We start from the raw sequence: 23,150 nt of genomic DNA on the forward strand, positions 1-23,150 counted from the left end.
ATTCATTAGGCTGGCCAGAGAAATGCTTCGGTACTTTCAAGTGCTCTCAGGTGCGCTAATTTGGACCATTAATATACTCGTGCCGCTTGACTTCACATCTCCATTACCGATGCAGACTGATTGGGTCTTGAATGGTTTGCCATTCATCTCTCCTCTTACCCGTCCATTTGTCTAGGGAAATTATCGCCCGACAGGGCCAACAAGCCAACTCAGCGTATTTACTTATCTCTGTTTTTTGGTTTCATTTCAGATTGAGTCGCCGCTCCCACTGCGCCAGCATGTGGAGCCCACAAAAAGGCCCGACACGGCTGTGGGACCTTAGACTCGGTAGCTGTATATTTATTTTACAATTAATGGTGAGTAAATAAAAACTATTCATCTGTAAACTATATTTTGTTTTGTTTATTTATATATAGTACGTTCGTAATTGCATTGCTATACACTTAACAGATGGGGAACGTTCTACATCGTTAATTTATATCCAATGTATGGACTTTTATTACCTATATGTATATACTATATACTATGCGCTATAAAAGCCTAAAAAATCGGACAGTAAACGACTCCGACTGGTTGGAAGCCTCCTTGCCGGTCTTTTGATCTTTATACATGGCTAGATATGTATTGTTCAAACACCTAATGGCAATGTTAAGAAGTTCAGTTCAGGCTCTCGAATACGCATTTCGATACCTTCCTCCCTTGCCATAATGTGCATGAATATTCAATTTTTACGGCTTAGGTTCCATGTCGAAATATATTTTATTTTTTTTTTTTTAACGAAGCGAAACTAAATAAATGCACTCCAAATGCAAAATTTAACGTTGATTTGATCAATTTTCAAGTTTTCAGAAGTAAACTTGCGGAATTACAGTTTTGTCATATTTTTCAAGAATTTTGATTATTTAGAGAAGATTTTCACAAAAACTATTATTTGTTAAAAAACACAAGCTTTTAAATAATTACTTTCGAGTTGTCATTAATTTCACTTCAGGAAAACTAAAAAAACGTAATAATTGTAATTCGTTTTGAAAATTCATTCATTTTGAGTTGAAGTTATATTGTATTGTGAAATTGTCCTCCTTAGGACAGATCTTAATTATTAATTTAATTTAAGATTAAAAAAAAAAATTTGTTGAGTTTGACTTTAGGTCTATCTTCTTAAATTACAATTAAAAGTAAACAATTTTAAAATCTAAAATTGGCCAACTTACGGAAAGCAACCAAGAGATTAACAAATTTCAATTCCCCAGGCAACTTTATTCGATTAATAGTGAGTCGGCCTTCAGCTCATCTAGACGCTCTTAACGACAAGCCGGGTCGACCACAACCATGCCCTTGGCCACCAAATCGTTGCTGTTGTTGTAGGCTTGCGTGAGCTTAATTGTTAACTAATTAAGCTTTACGTCGTACATACGAGTATTTTTAACTGCCGATCAGCGCCTCTCTTACATTACCTGAACCTTATCATTAGATTGTGCGCTCTCCAACTCACTGCTTGTGTGTGTGTGTGTATTTATGTGGATATCGCGCACAAACCAAGGTGGTTTCTCTGGGTCTCTGAGTTTCCGAACATACGAACATATGGTATGTTTAAGCAAACTCGCAAACGCATTTTACTTGTATTTTGTGCCATCATGCTGAGGGCTTGGTTTTGCTTTGCTAAAAGGTAGAATTGCTTCGCGGAAAAATATAAATAGCCAGCATGTTGGTATAACTTTATCGGTCAAAAATTGGTCAAAAACTGAGAACTAAAAGTACAACTAACAAGCCTAAGACAAATTGTAAAGGAAAGGACTTTTGAATTCACTTTCACTGCGTTGTTTTGTTTTTTTGGTTCAACACTATCAACAACTGTATAGGAACTGTTGTAACTATATGACATAAAAAAATGAAAGATTACTTTAACATAATTAACTTTTTGATTCTATTACGTATTAAGTATGTCTGTATTTTGTCATCAGTGGGATTTATTGAAAAAAAAGTAGATTGTTTTTATACTTGTACATAAAGCTGTTGGGCTTAGAAAAATTCGCCCACTGGCTTGATAATCAGATCATGTATTTGAACATTGGGCGGTGTCTGAATGCAGTAAACCACAGCATCGGAGATATCCTCGGAACGTAGCATTGGCATTTGTCCGACCTTTTCCGTTATGGACTTATCGATAATTTCAGTATCGACAGCGCCAGGACTGATGCTCTGCAAAGTTCCACAATTGTTATCAATCAAATACAAATGATATATACGAGAGTATTTATTACAAGGGACTTACTGTGATTTTGGTTTTGGTGCCCTTGTTGAGGAATTCCTGACGCAATACCTCAGTCAGGGCGGTAACGGCATGCTTGGAGGGGGCATACATACTGAAGCTGAAGTTGGGGACAACCGGCACTTTATGGCCAGCAACGCTATTGACGATCACCACATGTCCATCATCAACTTTTCGCCGTTGGAGGGAGTTGAAGGCCTCCCGGGTACACCAAGAGACCCCGAGCACATTGGTGTCGAGGATGGCGCGCAGATCAGCACCATTGCCGGCATCTGTGATTTGGGTGTGGCGGACAATGCCGGCATTGTTGACCAGCACGTCGGCACCACCCAAATCCTTATCGACCCAGGCGAACGCCTTGACGACCTCATCCTCGACACTCACATCGCACTTATAGCCGTGGAAGCGTTGACGTTGATCGGCCGGCAAGCCCGCCTTCAACTCATCTAAACGCTCCTTGCGACGAGCAAGGCCGACCACAACCATGCCCTTGGCCACCAAATCTCTGCAGCAGGCGGCTCCAATGCCAGAGCTGGCGCCAGTAACGACGGCCACGCGATTCAACCAGCGTTCCATTTCCAAATAATATTCTTGCTGTTGTTGTAGGCTTGTGTGAGCTTTTTTGTTGATTAATTAAGCTTTACGTCGTATATATTTGTAACTGCCGATCTGTATCGTTGCGTCGACCGTCTATACCGCTCGCTGGTCGTACATCAACTGAACCTTATAGTTAGATCGGGCAACCGTTTATAACGAGTTGTGCGGGTGCTCTTCAACTCACATACACATACACACATACACATACATATATAGATGCGCAAATATTTGTGTATGTGTGCTTGGCATTATCTGCGAAGCTCTGCCTTTCCGTATGTACGAAGATATGTTTTGATTTTGTGGCGTCATGCTGAGTGTTGTTTATAGTTTCTAAAATCATAGATCGCATTCACACGGTGGGCGAAAATGGAAACTACTCGATGATAAAATACATAGCACTGCCAGCATATTGATAACCAATCAATGATCGTACAAAACGTTGGTGACTTTAAATTCTCATGACACGAACAAAAATGTACCATAAAATATGAATTAAAAGTTAAATTCATGAACTTAGGACATGTCTACACCATTTAAAGCATTTCTAATAGCAGTTCTAATAATCTTCGTCTATCATCATCAAGCATTCCTAAAGGTACAAAATATGAAATATTCATCAGTTACTTCGACAGACATAATTAAAAAAAAACTTGATATACATGTTTTAATATCGTTTTCCAAATAGATTTGAGACTAGTTCTAATAATCATCATCTGTCATCATCAAGCATTCCTAAAGATACACAATATAAAATACTGATCAGTTTTGAACGAATTTTTTTACAGGCTAAGTTTATTCTCTTTTTGTTTCTTAAAAAAAAAAAAAAAAAAAGAAATTCTTTGGTAATCATTATCCATTAAATTATCGTTTTCAATTTCTCATCATTAATCAATAATTAATTGTTCAATTTTCTGGGTGAAGTTGCAGAAAATATTGAAACAATCGAATATATGAATATCGTAATAAAGACGTGACGAAGTGTCTACTTCTGATATTTTGGTAAATCTTTCAGAAATTCCACTCGTAATAGGCATACAAAATTCTTGAATTTGAAAATTTAATTAAAACACAAAAAACTGATGATTGATATTTGCGCTAATATGTTCCCATTGTGCGCAGTCTTGGGGGCACAAGTGTTTGAACATATGTATGTATGTACATATGTACCCGAGTCTTTATACTCCAAAAATTGCCAGAAAACAATTATACTAATCGCTACTGCGAGAACAGCTTAATGCTCTTCTCTCTCTCTGTTTTTATACCCTGTACCCGTAGGGTAAAAAGGCTATATTAGGTTTGTGCAAAGTATGTAACATGCAGAAGGAAGCATCTCCGACCCCATAAAGTATATATATTCTGAATCAGCATGACGAGAGGAATCGATCTAGACATGTCCGTCCGTCTGTCCGTCCGTCTGGATGAACGCAAGGATCTCAGAAACTATAAAAGCTAGAATAACCAAAGTTGGCATCCAGATTCTCCTATGTCCGAGAAAGGACGAGTTTATTTTATTTTTTGGAATTTTCCCCCCTTCCCCCGCTACAGAATTACGTCAATAGCGTCCACATTTCCAATGCTACCTAAACCAAACTTTGCACACATAATTTATATATATAATAATTCGCTCTTCTTCTTCCTCTTTTTGCTGCTGCTTTGGGCGCATATTACTCAGTGACGGAAGTTTACCTGGGTACAGGGTATTACACTGTCGGGCTTGCTCGACTGTAGCGTTCTCTCTTGTTGAAAATTGGAAAATGTTTTTTTACGATGACAGCGCACAAACAATCAACTTACTTAGAAACACAAATTATGTTGATTACGGTTTATTATTATTTATTTAATCGCTCACAAGGAATTATCTCAACTAAAAGTAATGCTTTATCATTTAAGTTGATAAATAAATAGAATAAAAATTGCAAAAATAATTGTATTAGTCTACAATATTTGAAGATAACTAAAGATTATCCCTGGATGATATTAAGCTCATAAATAGTTATAAAAAAGTAATGGATAAATAAAGATAAGTGTAGGTGATAGTAAGATGATCTTTAGATCTGGGTGAATTATGTTTTTTAAATTATGACAAATATCTAACGATTATCCCAAGATGGTCTTTAAATCTTGTTGATCTACATTGAAAAGGTTTTTGAAACACCACATGAACTTATGTAATAGTTTAATTTCTCGTCAATTCTACAAAAGCTGAAAATGATCTTATCCTTATTATTCCATTTTGGTTTCAATACAATTTTTATTGTTTGGCCGGCTCGAGGTCAGAGTAAGAAAAACCAATTTATTTAATTTTCTTTTCTTTTTCCGATATATTTCGGTTACGCCACGGTAACCGTCTTCAGGGCAACTACAAAACATATAACATAATTAACATATTAAAACTATAACACAAAAATTTTTATATAATTACTTATTTAAGCAAGTCTGCTCTGTTTGACTTGGAGTTACTAACTAACAGGTGTCTGTAAATATGCGCGCAATTTTCGGTGTCTGCTTTGTAGTTAATTCTGTATTTGTTAGGTGTGTTGATAATGTGTAGCGTTTCGAGAGTGAATCGCTTACTGTAGTGTCGTTCTTGTTGAAGTACTTTCGTTTCTTCAAAGTTGGGGGTGTGTCCAGTCTCTATGCAGTGGGTTGTTAGAGCAGTTTTTTGTGTCAATGTTTGATGCCTTAGTTTGTAGTCTGACTTGTGTTGTGATATCCGTGTTTTCAGTTTCGACTTAGTGGTTCCAATGTAAAATCTCCTACATGGGTTGTCGCTGTCTCCGTCACATGGAATTTTATAGACTACGTTATTCAGGTCCATTTCTGCAATTTTTGCCTTAGTCCTATTAAAAATGTTCCTAAGTGTATTCTCCGGTCTGTGCGCAATTTGTATATCCTCTTTTTGATAGCAGTCTGACTGGGTGAAGCGTTCTGAGAACCCAGATACGTATGTCAGAGATTTGTAGATTTTTGGTGCTCTTGGTTCTTTTTTCTTTGGGTTCTTATGGTTCTTGATTAGGGAATACGTCAATTTGATAGGGAAGTCGTTTTGTGTCAGTATCCGTTTAATTTCTTCCTCTATTTGTTTATGGTAAAATTTGTCACTTGTCTCGAACATCCGTCTTATACAGTTCTTGGCTGTATTTATTATCATATTTTTCGGATGTTTCGAGTGATAGTTAATCAGCCTACCCGATGCCGTCGGTTTCTGGTACCATTTTGTTTTTAGCGTATTCCCACATCTATTTATAGTCAAATCCAAATAATTAAGTTTCTCGTCATTTTCTGTCTCTAATGTAAATTGGATGTCTTTGTGGTATATGTTGAGGGCGTCTAATGTCTTTTGCACCTGTTCCTTGTCAATAATTGCGAACAAGTCGTCAACATATTTGGTCAGGAGTCTTGGTCTATGGATCAATTTCGATGTTGTGTTTTCCAGAAGCTCCTCCATGACTATGTCCGCTATTACAGGGGACGCCGGGGATCCCATCGGTAGTCCCTTAAGTTGTATATACATTCTGTCCGTATACTTAAAATACCTTGTTTCACGGATGCAGAAATGTACGATCTCCATAAACATTCTCTTTGGGATTTTAGTGAAGCTTTCTATCCTGGTCCAGTTTTTACTGATGACATCCATCGCTAAGTCGATTGGGATGCTCGGGAACAGAGACACCACGTCGAACGAAACTAAAATCTCATCGTCTACTATATAAGTGTTGTTGACCTTGTCTTTAAACTCTGAGGAATTTTTAACGTTATATGGTGAGGTATTGGTCAGGTTCTTTAATATCCCAGCGATGTATCTACTAAGTTCGTGACAAGGGGAACCGACTGACGAACAAATCGGTCTCAGGGGTGTTCCTTTTTTGTGTATTTTCGGTAGTCCATAGATCCTGGGTGGTAGTGCAGTGCTTGTAACTAATTTATTCCTTTCAGTCTTTGTGATTATGTTCAATTGGAGTAGTTTGTCAACGAAGTTGTTGTTTTTATTCTGTAGCCTAAGCGTGGGGTCTTGCCTGAGTGTTCTGTATGTGTTTGCGTCTCCTAGTATATCCGTCATTTTGATATTATATTCCTCCTTGTCCATGGCTACCGTCTTATTTCCTTTGTCCGAAGTTAATATTAAAATGTTGTCATTAGTTTTCAGAAATTTTTTGGTTTGTTCCACTGTGTCTAATATTGCGCGATCTCTTGTGTCCCGGCGTCCCCTGTAATAGCGGACATAGTCATGGAGGAGCTTCTGGAAAACACAACATCGAAATTGATCCATAGACCAAGACTCCTGACCAAATATGTTGACGACTTGTTCGCAATTATTGACAAGGAACAGGTGCAAAAGACATTAGACGCCCTCAACATATACCACAAAGACATCCAATTTACATTAGAGACAGAAAATGACGAGAAACTTAATTATTTGGATTTGACTATAAATAGATGTGGGAATACGCTAAAAACAAAATGGTACCAGAAACCGACGGCATCGGGTAGGCTGATTAACTATCACTCGAAACATCCGAAAAATATGATAATAAATACAGCCAAGAACTGTATAAGACGGATGTTCGAGACAAGTGACAAATTTTACCATAAACAAATAGAGGAAGAAATTAAACGGATACTGACACAAAACGACTTCCCTATCAAATTGACGTATTCCCTAATCAAGAACCATAAGAACCCAAAGAAAAAAGAACCAAGAGCACCAAAAATCTACAAATCTCTGACATACGTATCTGGGTTCTCAGAACGCTTCACCCAGTCAGACTGCTATCAAAAAGAGGATATACAAATTGCGCACAGACCGGAGAATACACTTAGGAACATTTTTAATAGGACTAAGGCAAAAATTGCAGAAATGGACCTGAATAACGTAGTCTATAAAATTCCATGTGACGGAGACAGCGACAACCCATGTAGGAGATTTTACATTGGAACCACTAAGTCGAAACTGAAAACACGGATATCACAACACAAGTCAGACTACAAACTAAGGCATCAAACATTGACACAAAAAACTGCTCTAACAACCCACTGCATAGAGACTGGACACACCCCCAACTTTGAAGAAACGAAAGTACTTCAACAAGAACGACACTACAGTAAGCGATTCACTCTCGAAACGCTACACATTATCAACACACCTAACAAATACAGAATTAACTACAAAGCAGACACCGAAAATTGCGCGCATATTTACAGACACCTGTTAGTTAGTAACTCCAAGTCAAACAGAGCAGACTTGCTTAAATAAGTAATTATATAAAAATTTTTGTGTTATAGTTTTAATATGTTAATTATGTTATATGTTTTGTAGTTGCCCTGAAGACGGTTACCGTGGCGTAACCGAAATATATCGGAAAAAGAAAAGAAAATTAAATAAATTGGTTTTTCTTACTCTGACCTCGAGCCGGCCAAACAATAAAAATAACTATGAGGAAGGTCACCAAAATACTCAACGTTTCAATACAATACTATATTTCTAAGTATTTGATAATAATTGCTTGACCATAAACAAGGGTCAATGAAAAAAAAACTAATACCTTGATTAATTACTTAACTATATATGTAACTGCCTGTTGAAATGTTACAAATTCTACTTAGTCATAGCTCAATCTATATAAAACTAGTAGAACTGATTCACTGTTGATTGGCACTTGTAGATTTCTAATTTTAGTCGGTCATTCTGTGTTATCTCAGATGTGGTGAACAAACTGATATTGCTAATGAAGAAAGGTCGTGGAATAAATACGTATAATGCTGATACGTTGTAGATGAGCCGATAATACACTATCAAGACATTTTCATCTGCTTCTTCTGCATGTCAGAACGATCATCAACAATTGAAATATGAGCAACTATGGCTTAATGAAATATTTATTGTATTTCATCACGAATTTCCAGCAATTCTTGGTGCTTGCCTCACCTTACTATGCGCCATAAACAAATCCGAGATACGTATAAACAAAAACAAAAACTTCCAGATTAGCAACAATAACAACAACAACAATAGGTTCAACTGCAACTCTGGCAAATGTATTCCAACCGGCTTGGAGCATATTTTTTTCGCTTGGCGAAAACAAACAAAAATGGCTTCGCATAGGCATGCAACATATCTGTGTGTGTTAGTTAGATTTTCGTGTGTGTGTGTGTGTGTGTGTGGTGGTTGGGTGTGGGTGTATGTGTGTAAAGCCGGAATTTGGTTACAGGCTCGCCAACTTTTCCCAAGGCAGTTCGTGTGAGCATGCGAATTGGCCCGCCTGCCTTCCATAGACGACGAGCTGTCTAGTTGGTTGTTGCTGCTGGTGTTGTTGTTGTTGTTGTTAGTGTTGTTGTCGAAGGAAGCAGCTGAGTACAGGCCATCCAAAAACGGATATACGATGCACCCATTGGAATTTGCTTTCTAATTTGCAGAGCCGCTGTGGCGGGTTTCTTCCGTTTTCTTCAGCATTTCGATTTTGTTTGTAACAAGTTTTAACACAAAAGCTGAAGTTATTCAAATCCCAAAAGCATACATCGTATTTAAAAGTTTCGTTTTTATGAATAAATTCCGCAATATGGCTCTTACAGATTTTGGGAGTACATTTCAAAAATAGTTTGCATGGCACAAATTTGTAGAATTTTAGAACTTAAAAGAAATATAATATTATTTCAATTAAAGTCTATAAAAATTATAGACTTAGGTACTGTTTTTTGCTCTTCTGACCATTGCATAGTACAATATTTATTATGCAAGACTGTGATATTCCTCAACACTCGTGTAATTATTAAATAACACCAAGATAGAATAAAACATAAAAATAACAAAATAAGTATTTCTATCAGAATGATAAAATATTGTTTTATCGCTCTATTGATATGATATCAGTAAACCAAGTTGTGGTACAAATAACTTATTTAATGACAAGAAATTACATTGCTGAGTGGTTTTTATCGCCACCTCACAATAAATGAAAGCCTTCCAATAAATCAAAAAGTATACTTTTTGTAATATACAAATCTAAGGTAGGTAGGCAAGTCAACCCATCAAAAGACTCCTAAAGAAGCTGCTCCTTCGTTAATGTACAGCTACCAGGTTCATTGCCTTCGGGCAATCCTACTTAAGCGATCTCACAGCAGCATGAAAACTGGAGATCGTAAAATTATCTGAGTTTATTAGCAGCTCCGGGCAGTCGAAGGCGGGCCAATAAAACCATAGGGGATTAATTGGCATCACAACGGGGCTACTTCTACGCCTAATGCTCCAGCCATATTTATCCAGCTTAATATACGAGACGAGTTGATACAGCCATGTCCGTCTTAGGAAGTATACCTAAGAGCTGCAATAACCAGACTAGCATTGGTATTTCTAGCGTCGATTAGTGAAGAAATCAAGCACAGCTTAGATTTAGACTCTCTTGAAAAACCAATCAAATATCAAAATAAAAAAACAAACTTGACCTGCCTAGGGCTCAGGGGAACCTGGATACCAAGTTTGGTAATTCTAGCTCTTGTACCTTCTGAGATCCTTGCGCTCATACAGACGGACGGACAGGCGGACAGACGGACATGGCTATATATCGACTCGGCTTGTCATCCTGATCAAGAATATATATGCAACGCCCCCTTCTCCCTGTTCCATACATTCGCACAAAACTAGTATAGCCGTTCATCCTTTGGGTACAGGCTATAAAAATAAATAAATAAATAACTGTCTAGTTTACAGGGTATTTAGAAGTCGGACCCACTCAACTGTACTTGTAGCATTCCATTCTGGTTGTTTTTTTTATTTTATGTAAATAAATATGTAATTAGAGTTTTCTTCTGCAATGCGGCATTTCTCTTCAGCATAAAGCAAACGTTAAGTTCTCTGTCTGTCAAAATATGTGTCTTTATGTATGTATGTCGACCACTGTGTGTGTGCATGTGTGTGTGTGTGTTACATACATGTATATGTAAGTGTGTGTGGAGTAAGTAGTGCACTTGTTGATCGCATTCTGCGGCTTAACGGCACAACGACACAATGTCTGGCGATCACATGTGAGTGATATCGAACATGCAGAGCAATTAGAAGTAGAACGGCGCACAGGTGTCAGCGCAGAGACAAGAAATAAAAGCAACAACAACAACAACAACAATAAACAACTGTAACAGTCTTGTTGTTGCTGTTGCACCATTTTGTTGTTGTTGCCATTGGCAATTTGAGAAATGTTGGCTGCTGGCCGATTGGGACATTGACGTCGCATCGCTGTTGGCTGAAAAGACGGAGACATGGATATATGGGTAGCTGGAGAGATGGGATGGGGATGGGGCGAGGACGGCGCGGACACGGGGAACTGGACGTCGCTTAACTCATTTCACCCCAAAGCGGGACGTTCCACTGTTTTTTTTTTTTTTGTTTTTTTTTTTGCCACCGCCTGCCATCGTCTCTTGTGGCATTGCTATTGTCTTCTTTGTCTTTTCAATTACAGTTTGCTAAATTAATACAAGTACACTGAATGGAGTATGGAGTATGGAGTGACATGGAAAGTAGTTCAAGCGACTGTGGCACAGTTAGACTGAGGCCGTTTCGATTGTGCCAACTGTTGAATTGTCGTATCGCGGCAGCTTGCTCAGAACTCTGACTCAGAGCCAACACTGATTTTTCCATTACCAACATTTAAAATCATTTAGTTGACTGTCCTTAGCACATGATGGTCTCAACTGAGAGCTGTAGTCAAATCTATTTCGGAGAAGGAAAGCATGAAACGCCTCTATATTGGAAACTTAATGTTATTCTAACATAATTTAAAAAAAAATCGCATTGCAATCCTTAAAATTCGTTTAATGGATTGTCCTTTGCAGAGTCTTAAATAACAACTGCGTCACATATCGTCTAACAAGTCATGTATCATAGATACGTCTCCATATTGGAAACTAAGTATGACATTGTTAAACAGGTCAAGTTTTTCTTGAATTTCATATATATACTTGTAGTATGTATATGCCAACTTTATTTGCTATATTACTTGAAATTACGCAGAAATGTTCTAATCCATTTTTTCAACTTTTGTTCAATTTTCAATTTTGTAAGTTAAATGTTTGAAAATTGTTGAAGATTTATTAATACTTTTGATTCATTATTAGGTTTTAGTCAATTATATTATTTATATAATTTGTTTGGAGCTGAAGGATCAGCTCTTCTATTGAATGTCTTTTAAGTCTTCAAAATTATTGTTAAACTATTAAAAATACTGCTGTTGCAACAAATTTACGGTTCTGGGAAGATTTCAAAAACAAAATCTACTCAAAATGACTCACAAGCCTTATTTTTCTATGAATGCTTACTGTTTATATTAACTGAGTGATGATTGGTAAGTAACTGTTAGTTGAAATTAGACATAGGTTTTCTTCTATGAAGAGGTGTGTAAAAAATTCGATCCGCAAATGGGGTGAAATTGCGCCTCACATTGATATGAAAATTGAGAGATAAAACAAAAAAAACAATGCTTGCTGTTTAACAGCTATTTTCGAGGACTACCTTTCCAAAACTTAGTGCTAGACTTTACATACAAACTCAAATTGAAAACTGGTTGAAAAAGAGTAAGGACGTGACATTTTCAAGGTCATTTCGAAAATTTGAATTTATTATATTATGTTGATTATTCTGGGTCCGTATTTCTTCTGCTTAGCTCTGCCTAAATTTTTGTAAATCATTGAAGGGATAAACTCATATCGTATATGAATAAATGAATAAAAGTCTCACCTGCTCAATTCGATCTAAATATATTTTAATAAAAAAATCACAATAATCTTGAACTACAATTTCTATTTACCTTCTTTGTTTATTTGCTCACTGCAGTTTAGTTTAGTCATAGCTGGTAATGAATTGTGGCCAATGGATCGGCCCGACGGTATGCCAAACATAGTTTCTCTAGAGGTGATGTGCGGTAAGGACCACATGGATGTCCATCTGACGTTCTCCCATCCATTCGAGGGTATTGTGAGCTCAAAAGGTGTGTATTACAATGCTTATAAATACTTCTATGACTATTTTGATAATTCTACTACTTCCTTCTTCTATTTTCAGGTCAACATAGTGATCCACGATGCGTTTACGTGCCACCCTCGACGGGCAAGACATTCTTCTCATTCCGCATCAGTTATTCGCGTTGCGGCACAAAGCCTGACCTCAATGGTCAGTTTTATGAGAATACGGTAGGTTGAGGAGGTTTATATATAGCGTTTAAGAAGAAGGAGGCGGCAGGTGAGGGGGACAGGTGAATAATGCAGAAAATTTGTGATTTATTGTAAATTGTAATCACATATGTTATTGGCATAGTTGTTGAGCATGTTGCCACGAACTTTCTCACATTCACCGGCAGCTTCGGCGCCATTCACCTGCCTGCCACATTAGCTTTCCACAGTCATCATTTGGTTAACTTGCTGCTGCGATCGTGGCATTGCTAATATCGAAACCACAGGTGGTCGTGCAGTATGACAAGGATCTGCTTGAGGTCTGGGACGAGGCGAAGCGTCTGCGCTGCGAATGGTTTAACGATTACGAGAAGACCGCCTCGAAGCCGCCGATGGTAATTGCCGATTTGGATGTAATACAACTCGATTTTCGCGGTAAGCCCATAATTGAATAAAAACCCGCTTGACCACAAACATTAATTTGCGGTGCCGTCCCGCTCCCTCTCCTCCATATGCCCTCAGGTGATAATGTCGATTGCTGGATGGAGATTCAACATGGCAAGGGTCCCTGGGCGCCACCGGTGAGTGGCATCGTACCATTGGGCTCAACGCTCACACTTGTGGTTGCCATCAACGATTATCGTGGTAAGTATGCGACGCATTCGGGCCATCTGCTACACTGCAAATATTTTATGGTATATTCAATAAAACATCTACTCGCCTTAATTAGAAAACTACTTTTTTTAAACTCAATCGAAACAACACAGTGTCCCTCTGTCTACAAATAATTGCTTATCTTTAGCATGCAATTAAAAATTAGATATAGTTGTATAGACAATTTTAATTAGAGTTATAGCCTTGTGAATAAGCAAAGAAAATAAATATAGCTATATCTACTAAATCTTAGCGACTTAGATATGGAAACAAACCAAATGTTCAAATAAGTTGATCAGAATTTCGTGCTGAAAAGTTTTCAATAAATAGCGATAAATCAATCGATAAAACGACCATCGTTAAAATTTGAATTATTATTATTCAATATAAATATAATAACCTTATTTAAATGCTAATTCGAAATAGTCGTGTTGTTATTGCTAGGTTATAGTTACTTCATCATCATTTTTATTTATAAACTGACAGTAACTCGCGGTGTTTCAGATGTTCAGAAGAATTGTCTTGAATTCTTCAAGTTAACTAATTCCTTTAGCAATTGATCTCGTGACAGATACTGTAGGAGTAATGAAAAGAAGTAAAGTATTAGAATACTTCACCTTGATGTTGTTTTAACAATTAATGCTTGAGTGCCATATTTCTGGCAAACTCGAATATGTTTATTGTTACTGCTCATCATCTACTGACTGTAGCTCGCAAAATGCTTCTATTTAAAGCTTACCACTCTGATTAACAAATGAGCTTTGAAGAGAAAGTCTTTTACAAGTATTAGCAGAAATTCGAAGATTAGAAAATCTTGCTTTAAAAACAAACCATTTAATACTTGAATTCCTATTTTCAGGTGAATTCGATATGCGTGTAAAGTCGTGTGTAGCCTCGGATGGATCTGGTCACGTCATCAATCTCTCTGATGAATTTGGCTGCGTGCTGCGTCCGAAGATGATTTCACGATTCTTGAAGGCGCGAGCGCCGGACGAGCGGGCCACAGTCATCACCTACGCCTTCTTCCACGCCTTCAAGTTCCCGGATGCGCTGAGCGTTCACATCAAGTGCAAGGTGGAGATCTGCCGGCACGGCTGTCTCGACCACTGCCAGAATACGGGCGGTGGTGGCGGCATTAGCGAGCGCAAGGACGTCCACATTGGCGATACGTTGGGCAGCAGCAGCAACGATCTGCTTCACGATATGTCGCTGCCACCACCGCCACCGCCAGCGCCAGGGGGACATGATTCGCAGCACGGTCTAGGTCTCGGCCTGCCACATGGCGGCATGGGTGGTGGTTCCCCGGATCATGATATCTTCTATGAGGACATCATACACGACCACAAACAGACAATGGGCGGCTATGCTGGCGATATGTACGCCAACTCCCACGACAACAACGTGAATTTGCAGCCACGACCGGTGCACGAGGAGCAGGAGGAGGCGGACCTGTCCGATCTGTTCAGCGATGACGATCTGAGCGACATGGATGGGGAACGTTATTTGGATCTAAAGAAGAGCGGCAAGTTTCCACACGGTCCGCGCAAGCTGGAGGCTCAGAAGCGCATGGGCGTGCCCATGGCCGGTCCCCGCTCGCTGGAGCCCAAATCTGATGACGATGTGCCGCGTCCCGTCTACCGCCCCGAGGCCCTCAAGCAGGAGAAGCCGCACAGCGCCGAGCACATCGATCTGGATGTGCCAGCACAGGACGATGGAAATGCCAGCAATGCCACTGATGGTTCAAGCCAACAGCAACGACGTCGTCGTCGTCGCTCGCTGGTTGTTGCCGATCGTCGCGTACGTAGCGCCGATGTGGGCGTCAGCGGCCTCTACGATGTCATCTCCGAGGCAGATCTGGCCTTCTCGCCCGACTCCAAACAGGAGGCAGTCACCGTTTTCCAGGGCAAGATCACCGAGGAGGTTGTCTACGGCATCTGTCTGCCCGTGCCCGGCTTCAGTATATTATTCATCGTTGTCATCTCGGCGACAATCGTATCGGCCCTCATTGCCGGCTCGCTCCTCTATCGCTATCAGCTGCAGAAGGAGGCGCTGCAGAAGCAGACACCCATGCCGGTGCCTGGCACTCTAGCCTCCTGGATGACGCTGCGTCTCTTCCGCATGCGACATATGCAGGCGCACCAGCAACAACAACAACAACAACATCAGCAGCAGCAGCAACAACAACAACAGCGACAGGTACAAGTACAACAGGTAGCCACTGTTGCTGCCGAGCCGTTGCAGTGAACCGCAACTTCCATAACTTCCTAAAATTAACTTTTTTTTTTTAAAAAAAACTCACACACCTACCATTTTTTGGAGCTACAAACCAACATCCAATTGACTGAAAAAGTTGTAACTTACAAAACTTGATGTCCAATACAAGTAGAATACATAGAGCTGGACTGGTCAGACAGGCAAATAGTTTGCACAGCAATTGGCTTGTGGAACAATTATAATGTATAAAATTTTGTTGTTTCGTCATTGTTTACGTGTTTTTTTTTTAATCATAATTGAAACGCGATGCAACAATTGTTATAAATTCCTAACTGGTTTAGTTAAAGCTATGTTTTAAGCAGTTGAATCGAAAAATTATAGACCGATTGTGCCTCAATTTACTCCATTTTGTATTAATATTGTTACGAATTTGTAATGCTTCATTTGGCCTAAATTTATGGTTTTCTGTTATAAGAAATATGTTTGGTTTATTTGAAGTTGTATCTTCAGATTGTGGATAAAAAATAATGAATACCCATCATTGATAATATAAATACTGATAGCATACGTATCTCAAATAATAATGCTGATATTAATAACAATACAAATGTGTAGGAAATTACTACTTTAAAAGAAAAGTCATGATCAGATCAAAATTGAAACTGGAAATTGAAATGGAGAGGGGCATATACTATAGGTAAAGGAATAAAACAAAAAGGAAACCTTTGGTGTCAAATCTTTTGCTTTTTTTGAATACCAATATAAAAGCAAAGAACTTATGGTTTATGGAACAAAGAAAATCAACATTACAGGAAAAAGAAATTATATTTTATAAAAATGTCCGATCTATAATTAAGTATTTCGACTTATACTTATAAGAACAGTTTTTACTTAAAAGAATAATTTGCGAGCTCATTGTTTGTACTTGGTTTTTAATTATTTTCTGACTCTGATGCTTCCAAGTCATCAAATGAAAATATTTCTAATAGAAACAATAACCATTTTCTATATATAACAAAAACCACTTAAATCGAACTATAGCTAAGTATTTTGAAAATCAAAAAGTACCTAAAACTGTTGCGTACTTAAAACAATAATTTTCGTATTTTTGTTATTTTCTGATTTTGGCGTCAGAAATTAAAAACATTTCTTCTTCTGTTAACTCTGAATCATTTGTCTTAATCTGTGCGCAAATTATCTGCCTGTCTGACCGCAACCGTAGTATTTATGAATAGTTCAGCCTGCTTGATTTCAGTTCTGAACAGTGTATTGTATTGCACAAAACAAAAACAAAAAAAAAAAAAAAAACAAAAAAAAAACAAAAAAAAACAAACAAAAACAAATGAAGAGAAAACATAAATTATTTAACTTAGTGCTGGGGGTGTATTTTTAACAATATTTTGTTGGATTATCATAAGTACACTACTTAAGAAGGTACTCACAATTTTTCGGGCATTATGGCAATAGTTTTGACACATGCGCTCCATTCTCGGTGCTGATTGATGTTCGGGTGCTTTTAGTCGTAAAATTGAAGGGATATTTTTTTTTATTATTTATTTGTTTGTGTCTGAAAAACTGTGCGCCACACAACAAATATTTATTTTAAAAACTGCACAAATCAACACAACAACAACAACGACAATGATGTTCCCAACACTTGGGACATAACTAACCATAAGTGACAACCATTATTTATGAATACGTATTTATTTAAAAACAAAATTAACTTACATTTAGAAACGGCGTTTCGTTTAAACAAAACACAAATATTAAAGCCTAGGGGAAATTTAGAGAAATTCAAAGAGAAACAAAACACACTTTTTATGCGAGTACTCGTTTCTAGTAAAAATTGCTGTTAACACTAACAACCAAAATAAAAAACACAATCACGCATTTGTGCAACAAATACACATCTGTATGGCAGAGAGGATCTTGAAATCGAGCCCCGAGCCTGCACTTTTGTGGTTGTTAAGGCCAAAAACTTTCTAACATTTTTATAATGCTATATGTATTTTTATTTATTTTTTTTATATAGAGAAAAACACGAACAGCAGCGAAAATTGTAATAAACTGAATAAAATACATACCCAAAATAAATGTAGTTAGGTTGAAAATCTATATACAGTGCACCGACTTTTATTGCAGGTGGTTGGTTCGTTCCATTGTGGACGCATTTTTATGCAGCTTAGTTATCATTGCTTGTAAATTTTGCTGAGGATGCTGACAAGTAATGGAAGGTCATAGTTTAGCCCTAGTTTTGGAGCAACCCATCATACTTGTAGTAAGTATGGGGAAAACAGCGAATTGTTCGGAACTTCCACACAAGTTTAATTGCATTTCACCACCTTTTTAAAAAGTGTTCATCCTAACCTGTTATTTGCGCGAAACTTCCATTTCAAGAGGCAGCAAAAATATTCTCAGCAGATTTCTAATTCGAGCTCTCCTTCCTGAAATCTTTTTCTCGGACTACTCTCTACTGTGAATCCGGCATAGCTGGCAGTTTGGCAAACAAAATCCCCCCATAAAGTCGGATTCGTTGTTAATAATAATTTCCATAGGCTTTTTTATTTCTATAGTTATATTTAGTTTGTTGTATTGTTGTAATGTTTTTTGATCAATATTTAGATTCCTGAAAAATCGCCTTTCGTCTTATTTCATCTGCTTCTGCTTCTACGCTCAAATAGAACTAGTTCTATTGGATTACAGAGTATATAAGTGTCGGGGTTGCTCGACTATCACATTCTCTCTTGTTTATTTTATCAATAGATTCTAAGCTAGCTTTTATTCATATATTATTCGCTCTACACGTTACACAATTTAGAAAGCCGCAACACAAGATCTATCACAAACAAATGACTTAGGACACGAACTGAGAGAATTTGAATTTTCAAACAAGAGAAAATGCACAGAAACTGAAAAAGAACTGGTATGTTTTGTTTTGTTTTTCAATACCCTTGAGCGACTTGCAGGGAAATGCGTAAATGAAATCTCTGGATTATTTTGTAAGGTTATGTATCTACCTACCTGGATGTTCGTAAGTCCTTCAAGTTAAATAAAAGTATACTATGAAGAGTACAACAAGAATTATGTTATTATTGCTCCACTATGGGCTTTAACTGCAGCTTTTACTTATATACACAGCGAGAAATGGAACAAACAATTTTAGACCGTTGTCAATGGATTATGTCTTGATTTCTATAGTAAATATTTCACAAAAGTGAAATTTTCCTGCAAAGCACAAACGAATTCCACGTCATTTAGCCTTAGGATCTGTAGGAAACTCTTCGCGTGGCAAATCTGCTTTAAAAGGTCTTTCATATATACTTGTATAGTACTATGTAAGTACTTAGTGCTTGAAGTCCAGATATAATTTTAAACCATTATATTGTGGGTGTTGTTATTTCCTGAAACATTATTTCTTCTGAATCGCCAATAAATAAATATACTGCAGTCGGAATATTTGTAAATAAATATTTATTTTATTCGTATAAAAAAATTTACTATAAACTATATTTCAAGAACATTAGTGTTTTTATTTGAAAACCCTTCGATTTAGATTTAGATAAAATTAAAAATCGAACGACTAAAAGACGCACTAATCGGTGAACGAGCAAATAAACAACAAATTTGTAATTTAAACCTATTAGTTCACACCATAAGTGAATAGAATTAGAGCAGAGGCAGTAGAATATATGACTATAGCGATAATAAATTATATAATGTCGGTCTCATCTAGATAGGGCGCAGCTCACTTCATTTTATGTGTACGTGTGGGAAGACAAAAAAAAAAAACAAAAAATTGATTATTTTGTACTAAAATCAGCTTTGAACACAGAAACAATGGTTGAAGAGATGGTTGCAATAATAATATAAAATGTGTGCCTTAATTTTTAAATGTGGTTTACGATTTGATTCCAACATTATCGGCTGAGTTCTAGGCCCTTTCTATCTGAAATCGTCAATAAGTATTGTACTAGCGAATTGGAAGAGCAGCTGAGTCGAGCCTGTAGTATCATCGTCTTTACATTCGCCAGCAGTGGCAATAACTGTACCGTTAATTACCAATTCGATATAGACTCTCTAATAATTTCAATTTTTTCATCAATTTTGTACTAAATTGTAATTAGTTGTTTTTGTTGTTGTTCTTGTTTCTTCTTGCTTCTAAATACTCGTATGTTTGTATGTTTTTGCCACTGCGGCCAATATACATGTGAATGCCTCGGCAGCGGGCCACTGCTGAAGCGTATGCGAAGAACCTATTAGTCTAAGATTAGGGTGCTTAAAATATTTAGTGACTAATTGAAGTATTTATGTATGTATGTGTGTTATGCATAACTTTAATTTATATATGTATGTTGTGTCTTGTGAACAACTATTGTGTGCGCATGGGATAGCATGGGAGGTAGGGGGAGACTATCTTTTCAAAAATATGGACCAAAAACAAAAAAAAACAAAAAAAAACATTGCTGTGGTCAGACAGGCCAATAATTTGTACACAAAAACGTAAATATCAAAGCATTGCTAAAACTTTTTGACTGAAATAATATAAAAATCAAGCCGCATTTGAATAAGCAAATTATTTGTCTTTCTGAACACACCTTCTATTTCAAGCTAACAAATTCTCGTCAGGGTTCAAGTGAGGCGGACAGATAGAAGAAGCCTTTCAGAAATCTACGGTCAAACGGGCAAATAATTTGCACACAAACTCGTAGATATCAAGCATCCTAATAACTTTTTAAAATTAAGTAGCATTGAAACCATGTTTGTGGACAAAATATTTGTCTGTCTGACCATAACTCAAATCTGATTTGTGTCTCTCGAAGAAATGGAAAGCTAGATGGACAGAGAGATGGAAGAAAATAAATGTGGGCGAACACTAATGAAGGTAATACTACTCGTATTGTATAAATTACACTAAAAATGTGGCGGGGCAGCAACAGGTGGTGCAACGGTCTCTGCAGCACGAACCTAAACTATAAAATGTGCCAGGGATAATGGGTTTATGGACGACAGTTAGGCATTTAAATGCTGTGTTTTTATGTGTAGTTTTGTGTGTGTTCATGTGTGTGTGTGTGTATGTGTGAGGCAATCCTTGCTTCCTTCTCTGTAACTGGCGCCTGCCCTGGTCATGGCTCATGAGAGCGTTCGCTTCTTGGAAAGTGTGCCCTGCACGCTCGCCGCCGATGGTATTTGGATGACGGGCAGAGAGGCTGCCAGTTGTGGGTTCGTGAAGGCGACAGAGCGCTCTTTAGCGGCGAATGAGGCAAACGGCCGTAAGCGTACATAAAGTACGGCCGAAATAAGGCACGAGGTAACCAATATGCCCAGCAGTACGATCAACGTGATGGCAAACCCTGGCGTAGTCATACAGATAAGTCCCTCCTCGCGCATCGGAAAGACCATAGTTTGGGGAGCAATGGCACCCACACTGCTGCCATTGGTGTTCTGCTCGTCAATTGGAAAGGTGAGATCACCGGATGATACCACCTTGATGATGCGATTCAGACCAACCTCGGGCTTCAGATCCATACTGCCGACGGAGCGCGCTCGGCGCTGAACACGACGCTCATCGCGTCGCTTACCAATCGCGCTGGCCACATGGTAGGCATCCACATGCAGTTGGGGTGGCGGTGGACCGTATTGGGACTCGGGTCCCACCTGAAGGTGGTGGACATCCTGCAGATTCGAGTCGGAGCACTGCTCGGGGCAATGGTAGCGACAGATCTGAATTGTGCACTGGAAGTGCACCTCCATGGAGTCGGGGAACTTGAAGGCCTGGAAGTGCGCATATGATAGCACAGAGGCGGAAGCACCAAAGTTCTTGATCTTCGTGAAGCGCGACATCAGTTTCGGACGAGTAACACAGCCGCGTTGGTCCACCAGCTGAATGGGTGCCCGTTTGCCATCGTGAGCCACACAATTACGCACCAACATATCGAACTTGGAGTCATCGTCCTTGATGGCCAGCACCATAGTCATAGTTTGACCGATCTTGACCAAACCGGAGACCTCAGAGGCCCACGGACCCTTGCCCACTTGTATCTGCATCCAGCAGCCGACATTGTCGCCGGCAAAGTCGGCACGCACCACATCCAGCATGTCCACGGGGAAGGGTCGGAAGGTAACACTCTTCTCGTACTGATCATGCCAGGTGCAGCGCAGCTTGCGTGCCTGATCCCACACCTCCTGTACCTGCGGATCGTACTGGATGACGATGATGTTCTCGAAATAGGTGCCTGCCCCGGATTCATGTCCATAGCTCTGGCCATAGTTCTCCGTATTGCCTGAGGTGCCACACTCATGCAGTCCGATGTCGAAGGTGGCCGAACTACGACCTAAGCCCGACGGCAGATGCACACAATTCATGTTGCTGTAATGGCCCTTGGAGAAGACGATGCCGTTGAAGGGTTTGTCGAATTGAACGAACACCTTCATGCCGCTCTTCTCACACTTCACATCCAACGATATAATCTTCGGCATGTCCTGCACAGGCGAGGCCCAAATCTCATTACTGCTCGAGCCGCCAACACTCAGATCTGGCAGCACCTGTGGTGGCAGTACTTGCTGGGACTGCTGCTGCGATGGCGACTGTACTTGAACCTGCACCTGCGGTGGTGGCGGCGGTGGTGGCCGCTGTGGCTGTGACATGGGCGGCGGTGGCGGTCCCTTATAGAACTGAGCCGGCGGTGGTGGTGGACCAAAGGGTTGACCAAAACTCAGCGGTATATTCTGATGATTGTTGCCTGCAATTTAATTATAGTATGGTCAGTATGTGTAATGTTTGCCCCGGTTTTGTGTTTACTTACTTCTTGCTGGTCCCAGGCCCGAACCCACTGATCCCACGGGCGGTGCTTGGGGGGCATTATGTTGATAGTTCACCTGCACTTTGGACGATTGCTGTTGCTCTTGCTCCGATTCAAGTGCCATCTGATCGACTTCGTTCTCATGCTCGGGCAGCTCCTCATTACCGGCAATCGACTTCACCACCTCGACGTCATCCGCCAAGACGAGCAGCTGGAAAATGGGTCACGACATGGAAAGAAAAACAAATAGAGACGAAGACGACGACAGGCATATATGAGAGAGCGGCCAAATGCTTAGTGTGTCGAACGTGCAACAAAAACAACAACAACAACCATTGCTATAACAAAGATAAATACGCGAACGTTGCAAATACAAAAAAAAGAAGAAAAAAATACGGTTGCAATGTCAAGTGGAATGGGCGCAGCGCTGTCGAATGGCGGATGCAACGATTGCCAAC

General features: G+C 38.9%; 3 protein-coding genes across 3 annotated transcripts in view; 1 reads left to right on the forward strand and 2 right to left on the reverse strand.

Moving 5' to 3' along the window:
- Positions 1 to 278: 278 nt before the first annotated feature.
- LOC115627161 lies at positions 279 to 15,865 on the forward strand (the record flags this gene model as incomplete). The annotated part of the gene is made up of 6 exons (XM_030522744.1): positions 279 to 356; positions 12,687 to 12,840; positions 12,915 to 13,042; positions 13,309 to 13,456; positions 13,544 to 13,666; positions 14,535 to 15,865. Coding segments are annotated over exons 1-6 (1,962 nt in total), but the record flags the coding sequence as incomplete, so codon positions are not given.
- Positions 1,948 to 2,972, reverse strand: LOC115627162 (farnesol dehydrogenase). The gene is made up of 2 exons (XM_030522746.1): positions 2,273 to 2,972; positions 1,948 to 2,199 (listed from the first exon to the last, which is right to left on the reverse strand). The coding sequence occupies exons 1-2, from the start codon at positions 2,843 to 2,845 to the stop codon at positions 2,020 to 2,022; spliced, it is 753 nt and encodes a 250-aa protein (XP_030378606.1). The 5' UTR covers positions 2,846 to 2,972; the 3' UTR covers positions 1,948 to 2,019.
- Positions 15,866 to 21,022: 5,157 nt separating the features above from the next.
- LOC115627386 overlaps positions 21,023 to 23,150 on the reverse strand; it is a 33,301-nt gene continuing 31,173 nt past the window's right edge. Inside the window, exons 4-5 of the mRNA XM_030523039.1 lie at positions 22,714 to 22,903; positions 21,023 to 22,632 (exon numbers count right to left, since the gene is read on the reverse strand). Of these exons, the coding sequence (XP_030378899.1) occupies positions 21,023 to 22,632; positions 22,714 to 22,903 (1,800 nt within the window). The remainder of the gene's footprint in view (positions 22,633 to 22,713; positions 22,904 to 23,150) is intronic.

The sequence above is a fragment of the Scaptodrosophila lebanonensis genome, unplaced genomic scaffold, assembly GCF_003285725.1.
Source record: "Scaptodrosophila lebanonensis strain 11010-0011.00,11010-0021.00 unplaced genomic scaffold, SlebRS2 tig00000092-arrow-pilon, whole genome shotgun sequence".
NCBI lineage: Eukaryota > Metazoa > Arthropoda > Insecta > Diptera > Drosophilidae > Scaptodrosophila > Scaptodrosophila lebanonensis.